The 12,188-nt window shown below is 46.7% G+C and overlaps 2 protein-coding genes across 2 annotated transcripts; both read right to left on the bottom strand.

The window, feature by feature from the left end:
* Positions 1 to 987: 987 nt before the first annotated feature.
* LOC135824207 (pulmonary surfactant-associated protein D-like) lies at positions 988 to 1,656 on the bottom strand. The gene has a single exon (XM_065336939.1). It carries the CDS (start codon positions 1,654 to 1,656, stop codon positions 988 to 990), a length of 669 nt encoding a protein of 222 aa, XP_065193011.1.
* A 7,628-nt stretch (positions 1,657 to 9,284) lies between these two features.
* Positions 9,285 to 10,670, bottom strand: LOC135824206 (uncharacterized). The gene has a single exon (XM_065336938.1). The coding sequence runs from the start codon at positions 10,668 to 10,670 to the stop codon at positions 9,285 to 9,287; it is 1,386 nt and encodes a 461-aa protein (XP_065193010.1).
* Positions 10,671 to 12,188: the final 1,518 nt, after the last annotated feature.

Genomic DNA, 12,188 nt, shown 5'->3' with positions numbered 1-12,188 from the left:
CGCAACTTGAAATGTTCGAACAGACAACAGAGGTCACATATTATGTAGACGTTAAATTGCCGTGGTTGGCTTTCACGCCCTACCCTTTGATTGCCAACTACATGCACATACATGTATGATGGGATGTGAGATAAAAATTTATAAGTGGTTGTACTAGCCTGGTTGCACAAAGTATAATGATCATATCATTAGTCAATTGTCAACATACAGTAGTCATAAATGACCTCTTCCGTCACGAAGAACTCGAGGAGGCAACAGTAACTTGCTTATCGTCCCTGCAGCTGCTTCTGCACATTCTACCAAATTAGTGACACATGCCGGCTCAGTTCCCTCCATGCCGATATCCGAGGCGTCACCAAACTGGCCGCCTTCAATTCAAGCGCTTTGCAACACATTCATGCCTGCTTTTAGCTTTACGCCTATGTTTCTATAGCTGTGCTGGAACTGCTCTATTTCGCCGCCACTATTTACCATTAGCCATGTCCCCCCCCCCTCCTCCACCCTACACAGCGGGTCCATTGTTATTAGGCATTTGCCTGTTTGGGTTTCTGAAGCTAATAGGTTCTGCTAGGCAGAGCGGCAGTAGGGCGGCACAACGCAGAAAAAAGGATGAAGAATGCAAAGCAGCTTGGAAAAAAGGCGCGGTGGATTGAAATGGAACACAAAGCAATGAAACGGAAACAGGTGATAGTGACACACCCTGGTGAGATGGGTCATGTGTCAGCAATGGCATAAGAAAAAAAGACAAGGAGAGGAGAATTGCTGCAATCTTGGCAAGTTACGTATTGTGCATGTCCAGCTGTGCTTAGAACGAAAGGAGAACGGAGAAATCGATGGTGAACATGGACTGGGCATCCGCTTGTCCGCATATGCAGGTGCAAATACACACAAACCGTTTTGAAGAGTACGTGTCAGACATTTTGGCATGCTCCGTTGCAATGCGCCACGAAAAGGCTATCGCCCTCTCCTCTTCTGATCAAATGTGCATCAAGGGATTCTGAACTCGCACGCATACCAAAGTATATCCGAGCACTTTAAGTCGTTGAACAAACCTGATGTAGCTTGCATATCCACACAGTCTTCGCCACCATGGTCGTTGTTGGGTTCGTCAGGGAGAAAGTTGTTGATAACGGCGAGGTTTCCGTCATTGTCCACAAACCGTCCTTCCTCCTTGATGTCATTGTAACCAATCCAGTACCCAAGTGTCCCAACTGATGCGCGTAACAAGTTCTCCAGGACAATAAATTCCTGCATGTTCCGCGGGGCGGCAAGATCCCCACCATTACGCTGGCAGCTCTTCCTCGCATCATGGTGGCTCAGACTTGTTGTCGTATAGCGGAATATGACCAGACCATGCTCTGAGTCACCACAACACTCGGCAGAGGTAGGTGGGTCAGTCGCGGATCGAGTTCCTGCTGCCATCGAACTTTCATTCTTGGAGCTGTGTTCATAGGATGGCTCGTACGAATCCTCATCATCTTCATTTTCCCCATTCATGTCTAACCCGTCTTCATAGGAGTCGAGGAAACGCTCCGCGTGACGGAGATTCGACGACGAATGTGAACTGTGATGGCGATTTGACGACGAATGATGCGGGCTGGACGCCACGAGTAGTGACAGTGCACACAGGATTAAGGCCACAGAGATTCGACTCATCTTCACTCCTTGGACTGACGGCAGAATATAATTCACTGCACTGAAAATGACCAGATATTCCCTTTGAGTAAACTTTCAGTTCAGAGCTATTCCTACCAGTAACGTTTATTGATAATGATCCGATAGTACAAGTCGTCGTATCTTATCTTTCTCAATAAGTACGCAGGTACATATCCCACTCTCGGTGATTTCTCCTCTCTTTTATACCCATTTTCGTGCGGCTCGTGATGAAAACCAATGACCCAGCAACTTCTTTAGCCTAAAACAGATATCAAGACAATCGGAAATGCATAGTGTCCTCGTGCGGAACACATAACAGCTTGTCACAAATCATTAGACAATGCATCTTTACCCTAAATTGCATCAGCAGTTGAGTTCATTTCTACGACTCGACGCATCATCTCGCTTTCAACTATTCCATTCCGCTTCAGCGCTAAGCCGTTGAGCGCGATGGCTTTGACACCTTGAAGGAAAGCGCGAAGTTCTACAGCGCCACATATCTCAGCATCTCACCAACTGCAGGATGTTGGACTGTTTCTGTCTTCGCTCGTTCTGGTAATTTGTCACGCAGATACTATTTTCTCTCTGACCACTTAGCGAACTGTCTGCTCATGAACCCGGTATTTTCCTGTTTTTGTTGTGTGTTGCTCGAATTTGAGAATTTTGCTTTTATCTTTTCTTCTTTTTTTTACACAAAAGGACGAACGTAAGCACGTTGGTCGCGATTTTCCCACCGACAGGACTTGACACTTGACGAACACATGACTGCCTTGCAGAGCACATCAGAGGCCCATCGAATCTTCCGCTCAGCAAATCCGCCGGAGATTCAGTGTTCCGGGGATCTAGAGTAGTGTGTGGAAGAGCCAACTCCCTTAGCAAATAGTTCTCGCAACGTCCCTACCACTAATTCATACTGTTGTGCCTAGCGCTGGCTTGCGACTACATGATGTACATGTACCTGGTTTGGAGTTGACAGCTTTGCGAATGACCCAGGGGTCGCAACCTCTGTTCTATCTATCCGTAAAGAACACTGACTCACACTGCTACCTGGATTTCACGCGGCATTTTTAGCGGTGGAAAATGAGCGCCTCTGTAAATTTGTATTTCCAGTGATGTTTTGGACATTGAGAGCACTGTAAAAAGTAGTACTTATCCTGAACAATCTTTCTCAGCCTACTCAAGTTTACTGTAAGGGAGAATTCTGGAAATAAGGTGGTGGTACATTGTACAAAACAGATTTTGACCCATCCCAAAGACCCTACATAAGGGTAATATTCATGATTTAAAAAAATGCTTGCGTTCGCAATCTGAAATGTTCGAACAGACAACAGAGGTCACATATTATGTAGACGTTAAGTTGCCGTGGTTGGCTTTCACGCCCTCCCCTTTGATTGCCAACTACATACTGTTAGGTACCACCTCCCGTACCTTTTCTAGCTGGCCTGCACGCACTTACGTACTCACCTTTTGTCTCCTTTTGTTCCGTTGGCCTGGGTAGCTACTTGCGCGCCCATATTTGCCATAGCTACCCAGGCCCTTTATCTTGCAGTTCACACTCTCTCTCTTTTCTCACTCTTCAATGTAGTCGTTTCGTTCGTCTTGGTCTCTTGTCTCGTCGTCTATAATAAATGTCGTTCCCCAACCTACCTGTTCCCGTTGTAATGTCTGGATATGTCGTCAGTCGTCCTGTTTCGAATTCAACAATACGATGGCATGTGGGATAATTATAATAGTTTCCGGATTTTTCTGGTTGCACTAAGTACATGTGATTGTATACTGATCATATCATTAGTCAATTGTCAACCTAGTCATAAATGTCACCCAGCTGATGCGTTCTTTTCTTCCGATAATTATGCCCTTCCGTTTTTCATTCGTTCTTTTACTTCTCTTGCCATATAGGTGGCTAACGCCCCCTTCTTTTCATTGGCTTCTGTCATTGTACGGTGAAATAAAATAAAATAAATAAATACAAATTATACATGTACATGTAAACGTCACGACATGTCGCCACATGACGCCGAGACCTCTGGCCGCCTGAGGCCCCACCCCCACCGCTCCTTGATTCACTTCAGTGTAGGCATTAGCGGATAATGCTCGAAAAGGTGGCCGATTCTACTCGAACAGCAGTGAAATTGGCAGAACCATACAAACCTTATGGCGGGCAATTCCTCGAATTCTGCTCCATTTCTTTATCCACAAACCAAACATGCATGAAACTTACCAGAAAATTACGGAATTCTGCCAATTTTTCTGTCGGCATTGTCCGCATATGCCAACTAACGTGTTACTTCAGTGTCGGGCGATATGTGGCCAGTGTATAAAAGGAAGATACATGTACAATCACGCACCATTTTGTGGTACTAGTAGCTAGTCAGGACGTTCCTGAACACGTCACGTGATGCGGCCGCGAATCCGGCTAACTTTACTTCTTTATTTTTTTTGTCAGGACGTTTAGTTTGGTGGCTTAGCAAATTCAATACTACATGTAGGTAATTGTTGATGCACAGGATGTCGGCTTAGGCAGCAGTAACCGGCAGGTATTGAGATGCACAACAAATTATAATGTGCTGCATGAGTAAATAGCGGACTTCAGCATTCGGTAACCATAAGCCATCTTAGAGAGAAAAGGCGAGTCGCGTGAACACTATGTCAGCTGTTCCACCTTTACAAGACGTTGCGCTGTACTGTATCGCCCTGCAATATTCGGCGCCGTCCCGTTCAGGTTTGTCTTCTGGCGCATGACTTACATGTACATGTCATGTACCTTTCCTCAACCTCTTGGCTCTGAGCGCATCAGCGCTGATACGTCTGACAATTTGTTAGGTTGTCATTGTCGTCAAGCGATTACTAGTTATTTTAATTGGTCAGTCCATTATTCATAATTATATAATTAATTGCCTTGTCTTCGTCTTCGATATTGTAGTGAAAATCATTGGACCCTTGCCAGATTATTGGGTCTTCCTTGTATCGTGTAGCCAATAATGCGCAGACTGCCAGCTTCGCAACCCTGATAGTGTTAACGTTACATGTACATGTACATGCAGCGATAAGTCTCTTCAAAGAAAAGGTGGTTTGGACTTGGTGTACAGGTAAGGGTAAAGGAGCGTGGAGCTTGCAGTCCTCGTAGTAGTTGGGCAAAGGCACGAGATGGATCAAGGACGTATCAGTTTACAATGTTCAAACACAACACTTGTCAAGAGTGCTTCCGCATGAGTCCATTTTGACTTAATCACTGTAATGTTACATTTGTGTAATAAGTTGTACGATTACGATATGCCTGGGGCATATCACGGATGTACTTCATGGAATTTTAATTTTTCGCATGCCCAGTGTGTGTGTGTGTGTGTGTGTGTGTGTGTGTGTGTGTGTGTGTGTGTGTGTGTGTGTGTGTGTGTGTGTGTGTGTGTGTGTGTGTGTGTGTGTGTGTGTGTGCGTATTAATCTATGTACATCTACATGTATGTGTGTACCTGTGTGTACGTGAGGATCTACGCGGATAATGAGGTGTCCAGTATGGTATAATCTGGCGGCGCGGTCGGGTAATGATTCCCGGAGGACATTCTTGTTACTTTACGTGTGACTATATTTGTGATTTTATTATCACTTGGACCACACACAAAGCACAGAGTTCTCTTACTCCTCCCAGCTATGATACCGTTGAGTAACTTACGATAACTCAACCCTGTCGTTCTCTTCACCAGGCGAGACCACACGATGCTTGCAAACACCATCACGAACAGTTCAAGAGCCATCTCTCTCTATTCGGATTTTTGGAAATTGACAAGTGGAATTATTGCGAGTCCACAAATTTTCGGCGCGTTTAAACTTCGGCCTCCCAGGGCTAAAACACATTTTCGGCCGCATTAAAATTTCAGCCTGTGCTGCTACTGCTGCTGCTGCTGTCTGTATACAATGTCACATTGAACACGGCATATGAACGTGGGTTTCCAAAATCGGTGTTTGGGCAATGTCGCGATACAGTGGGTTGCGGGATGGATCGGGAAATAGTTGGTTTGATTATGATTATTTGTCACCAGTACTACTACCGCTCTAACTTGGTTTTGGTTCTCAATACAATTGTATAACCAATGGTATTACCGTAACGTGGATAAGTGAACTATCCTTTACTTAACCACCGCTTGACTCGGGGTTCTAAAATGAGTGTAGGGTTTGCTTGGGGAAAAGGAGCGCTTACAACATGCCGGAGGAAAGTCACGGAAGTGCTTCACACTAATGTCTTGGGATGAACACAGACATTATTGTTGCAAAAAACATGTGCCTTAATTGTCATTCCCTCCAAAACAGCTGTGTTCAAGGTTTAATTTTCACATAATTTCACAATACCGCCAGCCCATCACGATCCAATGGCAATCTGGAACGGAGAAGCGGAACGAGGTATCACACAAAATAATAGTATTATCTCTAATACGCTAACCAGCAGAAGAAGAAAGTATGGTGTGTCATGTACAGGTAGTTGCGTTGTGATGTATGGTAATTTGTAGGGCGAATGTCGAGTAGGCTATGAAAATAACGATTCGACAAGAACAAGTGACTACGAGAGGTTGGCAAGGTTGGCGATCGTCCACCCCCGGCCCTTTAGAGGCCGGAATGGCGAGTTCAAATCTTGATTTTAAGGACGTCCAACTATCCTCGCTGGGTGGCCGATCGCCCACCAAGTGCTCTACAACAGGTTCACCAAACAGTTTTAATACAACGGCCAGTCGCGCCATGTTCGCTCCCTTCGCCTTAGCCATAGGACATAGCTTGAGTTCAGCGCTGCTTGGCGACAATTCCTCCGCAAGAGCCTGCGCTGTTCCTTAGTGCAGCGCAAGGATCTCGCGAAGGAATCCAAGCTGGTGGATATGGCGCCTCTCGCTCCCACCTCTGCTGTGTGACTTTCCGTCTCCCAGCCATTCCTTACACACGCGTTATGAAGGTGACGATAGCGTTCGATTTTGATTTCGCGCGATTGTGCAAAGCGATCTTCACTACATACCGTGAGTTCCAGCCACAGAACTCTTCTCAATTCTTTGGAGAAGAGCACTATGTCTGGACGACAGGTTGTAGGTGCTATGAAGTGGGGGAAAACAAGTTTCTCATCCTTCATGTCCACCAGGACCTGCCAGTCTGCTGAGCTAGTTACGAATTGGTCATTTAGCCGTTTGCGTTGGGAGGGGGGCTGTTTGGGGAGATTCTCTCCTGCCTTGCAGAAAGTTATGTAATCAATTCTCTTCTGTTTACTCTGCGTTTCTGCTGATGCCGTGGCCTTTTGATAAGTTTGGATGGTTTCGTTTACTAGTTTTACTATGCATTTCAGTACGTTGTCGTGGCGCCAGGTATATCTGCCCTGGTGGAGGGCTGTTGGACATGCTGATAATATGTGACGGAGCGTAGCTTGCCTGTTGCATAGAGGGCATTGTTGTTCGACCACAGAGTTACCCCACCTCCTCAGATTGTCAACTGTTGGTAGTGTGTTTAATACACAGTTTAGTAAGAAGAAGGGAAATGCTCACCATCAAATGGTGGATAAAAACCGTTTCGACTGCTTTTTAGACAGTAACGGGTAAAGAAAAAAGGAAAAAGAAACTCATATAATGCAATTCGAAGAGATAGGCCCCCAGTACAGTTGGGGTGTGGTTGTGTCCGTATGGTATGGTGTGTCATGTACAGGTAGTTGCGTTGTGATGTATGGTAATTTGTAGGGCGAATGTCGAGTAGGCTATGAAAATAACGATTCGACAAGAACAAGTGACTACGAGAGGTTGGCAAGGTTGGCGATCGTCCACCCCCGGCCCTTTAGAGGCCGGAATGGCGAGTTCAAATCTTGATTTTAAGGACGTCCAACTATCCTCGCTGGGTGGCCGATCGCCCACCAAGTGCTCTACAACAGGTTCACCAAACAGTTTTAATACAACGGCCAGTCGCGCCATGTTCGCTCCCTTCGCCTTAGCCATAGGACATAGCTTGAGTTCAGCGCTGCTTGGCGACAATTCCTCCGCAAGAGCCTGCGCTGTTCCTTAGTGCAGCGCAAGGATCTCGCGAAGGAATCCAAGCTGGTGGATATGGCGCCTCTCGCTCCCACCTCTGCTGTGTGACTTTCCGTCTCCCAGCCATTCCTTACACACGCGTTATGAAGGTGACGATAGCGTTCGATTTTGATTTCGCGCGATTGTGCAAAGCGATCTTCACTACATACCGTGAGTTCCAGCCACAGAACTCTTCTCAATTCTTTGGAGAAGAGCACTATGTCTGGACGACAGGTTGTAGGTGCTATGAAGTGGGGGAAAACAAGTTTCTCATCCTTCATGTCCACCAGGACCTTCCAGTCTGCTGAGCTAGTTACGAATTGGTCATTTAGCCGTTTGCGTTGGGAGGGGGGCTGTTTGGGGAGATTCTCTCCTGCCTTGCAGAAAGTTATGTAATCAATTCTCTTCTGATTACTCTGCGTTTCTGCTGATGCCGTGGCCTTTTGATAAGTTTGTATGGTTTCGTTTACTAGTTTTACTATGCATTTCAGTACGTTGTCGTGGCGCCAGGTATATCTGCCCTGGTGGAGGGCTGTTGGACATGCTGATAATATGTGACGGAGCGTAGCTTGCCTGTTGCATAGAGGGCATTGTTGTTCGACCACAGAGTTACCCCACCTCCTCAGATTGTCAACTGTTGGTAGTGTGTTTAATACACAGTTTAGTTGAAAGGAAAAAGTTCTCCCGTAGCCTTCGTACAACAGTTTTTTCCAAGTGAGGTCTTCAAACATCGTGTCTCTCCACTTTAACCAGCTGCCTTGCATTTGCAGGCTTTTGAGGTGGGATAGCTGGTCTTGGCAGTCACCTTCATGAATGGTATTGAGTATTTGTTTTCTAGGTTTGATTTTCTCTTGTTTGTCATGCCTAAAGCCGAGTCCTGCCCTGCCTTGCTGGAGGTTAGTTGGACTAGCTTCAGAGATCGCTGCCTCGGCACATTCCATTTCTTTTATTGCGGAGTATTGTCTTGTGAGCAGATACTGTTGTTTGCTGTGATGTTGGTACAGGTTTGCCATGTTCTTGTCGCTGCTGTTCTTGATGATATTCCATCTAATGACCTGTCGTTGCTTCCATAGCGTAGGGATGTACGTTAAACGTAGGCCGAAGCGCTCCCGAGCGCCGATGAAGAGTATTGCTGGTGCTGCGGGTCTGGGCAAGCCTGCCCATTTCTTTAAGAATGGAAGGCAGATTCTGTGTAGGAGTTTGGCGAAACTGTGGCTGAGATCAAGTATCTCGAGCTGCCATGCTATTTTGGGGATGATTTGATGCTGGTAGAGCCACAACTTCTGGTGTCCGTATAGTCTGGTCTCGGCAACTGTCTTTAGTAGGCATCTTGTGGAGTTTATGAGGTCTTCGCGTTGCGTTATCTCACCTACTGTATCTGTTAGCATCCTGCCTAGAAACTTGAATTGTTGGCCGTTTAGAGCTGGTATTGGAGTTTCCGATATTCTGAGTGCGGGGTCAAAGCAGGTGTATTTGTTGTTGGTCAATTTGGCTGCGTACGACCTGCATTTGTGCGGGGCCGCCTGCATTTTTGACCAGGCAAGGAAACTATCAACCAGATCTAACTTCTTCTGCGCACCATGAGTTCGATTGCTGAAGACTGCTAAATCGTCTGAGTGAGTGGTCTTTTAATGAATGCTGTCAGACGCTCATAGTAAGAGTAAATAAGGTTCCTGATTTTCAGCGGGATGTGGTAGCGTTGCAGTGCCCTCTGGATCAGGTTGTGTTTTACTGAGCCAAAGGCGTTCTTTAAATCGATCCATACCATGGCAATCGAACGCTTGTGGCGTTTGGCGTCTTTCATGGCCTCGTGACAAAGAGTGGCGTGTTCAATACAACCGGACATACCCGGCAAGAAACCTTTCTGGGTCATGCCGTCAAAATACCCATTCGTCAGCATGTGGCGAGTCAGAACTTTTGACAACATGGCAAAGAAAATCTTGCCGTCACAGTTGGATAGGGCAATTGGGCGAAATTTCGCCGGGTCAGAGTCATTGTCACTTTTTGCGAGAAGCTGCCAAGACAGCGGAATGGATCCTGTCTTCCAGACTTTCTCGAAGATATTGAAAAGAATGCCGTGCAGACATTTGCACTTTTTCCACACTATGTATGGAATACCGTTTGGACCGGCTGCAGATTTGTTTCTACATTTTTTCAGAGTGTTCTGGAAGGCTTTCCAACTGGGGCTGTTATCAGATAGTGGTGTGGACGGTTTACTCGTAGCTGGACAGAAATCTGGATCCGAGAAAATTTGCTCACGAGAGGGATCTTCATAAAGTTTGGAGAAATACTCAAAGCAGGCCTGTTCCGAGAAAGTTGGTGTCACACGTGATCTGCTTTGGGACATGCGTTTTGCAAACCCGTAAGGGTCCTTAAGAAAGGCCGTCCGCTGTTTCTGCGCTTCACGGTCTTGCTCTTGTATTTGGATGATCTTTCTCAGTTTCTTGATGTCTTTTTGCACACGGTTGTAGTCTGATCTGATGGTCTCAACCTCATGGACGGCAAGCCTATCTCTCCTTCGATATTGCTTACGCAGTGCACGGCGTTTGATGTAGAGCTCAGTTAGGCATTTGGACTGACGTGGCTTCTTCGACCTTCGCTCTGGGGTGGGTTCAGAGATGGTGTGGTCGAGGAAGAAGAATCTGAGGAACGAGGTAATCTGATCAAGTGAATCGTCTGGATCGTTTTTTCGTATTTTTGACAATGGAAACAGGCGTGTGATATGTTGTTCTAGTTGTGTGTTTGTTTTTTCCCAGGCCGGGCTTGACCTGGGAAGATTGAGCTTGCTACTGTCCTGCTCTGGGCTTTTGTGGTCTAGCACATTCTGGGAGCCATGCTCCAACTTCTCTTCTTCGTCGCCATCAGCACTGTGCTGGGATTGCGGGCTGATTGCAGTGGCAACGACCGTCTTACTACTCCTGGTTGGAGTGAGCGGTTCATCGACGACCTTGGCCTGAAAAGCCCGGCAAGATTTCAGATGTCGAGCCATGTTTGAACTAGATATAGGTTTTGCACAATGTAGACATGGCTTTGTGTTGGTTGTACTCGAAGTAGGAAGAAGAAGAAGAAGAAGAAGAAGAAGAAGAAGAAGAAGGAAGGGAAAGTAATTCGCACCAATAAAACTGGTGGGTAAAAAAACCGTCTCGACTGTTTTTTAGGCAGTGACGGAGAAAGTAAAAGGAGAAAAGAAAAAGAAAAAAGGAAGCGGATGCCACTGTGGGCCAATGCCTGAGGTTGAGCAAAAACGGTGAAGGCTAAAAACCTCTTCAGAGCGGGAGCAGGCCAGTGCTCAGCGTAGTGCAATATGGACGGGACTCTTGTAGTGAAGTTGTGGACGAGACTGTTGTAGTGAAGTTGTGTTGTGGCGTCTTGCAGCTAAACAGCAGCTTGGTGCAGCGAAAGCATACAGCGAATGGCAGCACGCAGTGTTGTGGCTTTGTGCAATAGTAGCTCTATGCGACGAAAGCATCTACTGATAGACTCGCTCCAGCGCGGCGCAGGACAAGCAAGTAAACTAGAAAAACGAAAAAAAACTAACGAAAGCTCGACTTGGTTGGCGAACACCCACCCCCGGCCCTTTAGAAGCCGGTGTGGCGAGTTAAAACCAAGATTTGAAGGGTACCCAACTATCCTCGCTGGGTGGCTGTCCGCCAACCAAGTGCCAACAAACGGCCTCTCGGGGACTTTTAAAACAGTGGCCAGTCGCGCCAAGCCTTCTCACGTCGCCTCAGCCAGATAACGTAGCTGGAATTTAGTGCTGCGTTTCTGCAGTTCCTTCTTATTTGGCGCTGTTTTTCCTTACAACAGCCTAATGCCCGTGCCAAGCCGTCCAGGCTGCTGGAAATGGCTCCTCTAGCTCCCACCTCTGCTGTGAGGGCCTCGACTTCCCAGCCATTCTTCACACACTCCTGTTTGAGGTGGCGATACCGTGACAGCTTCTTCTCCCTGGACTGGATGATGCGGTCTTCGCTACACACCGTGAGTTCCAGCCAAAGAACCCTTCTCAATTTCTTCGAGAAGAGAACTATGTCTGGACGACACGTGGTAGGTGCAATAAAGTGTGGGAATACCAGCCTCTCGTCCAGATCTGAAAGAAGCTGCCAATCATGTGATCCTGACAAAAAACCATCGCTCAGACCTTTCCGCTGAGGCAACTGGCCATGGGGGATGTTTTGACCCGGTTTACAGAAGGTAATGTATGTACCATTAGTGGGAGTTTGCTCGGTATTTGACGACTTTTGCTTTGCTGATACTATTTCTGTCATGAATTTACTGATCTGTTTCAGGACGTTGTCATGGCGCCACGTGTACCTTCCTTGATGGAGTGAGGAAGGGCAGGCGGTGAGAATGTGCCTCAGTGTTGATGTCCGCTGACAAAGAGGGCAATTCTGGTCCACAACAGAGTTGCCCCATCGTCTCAGATTGTCAGGCGAAGGCAGAGTATTAAGTATCGCGTTCATTTGGAACGATATCGTCCTTCCATAGCCCTCGTATAAGAGTTTCCGCC

Source organism: Sycon ciliatum, chromosome 9 (genome assembly GCF_964019385.1).
Source record: "Sycon ciliatum chromosome 9, ocSycCili1.1, whole genome shotgun sequence".
In the NCBI taxonomy this organism is placed as follows: Eukaryota; Metazoa; Porifera; class Calcarea; order Leucosolenida; family Sycettidae; genus Sycon; species Sycon ciliatum.
Note: the sequence above shows the minus strand (reverse complement) of the source record. Positions and strands in the feature narration are given on the sequence as shown.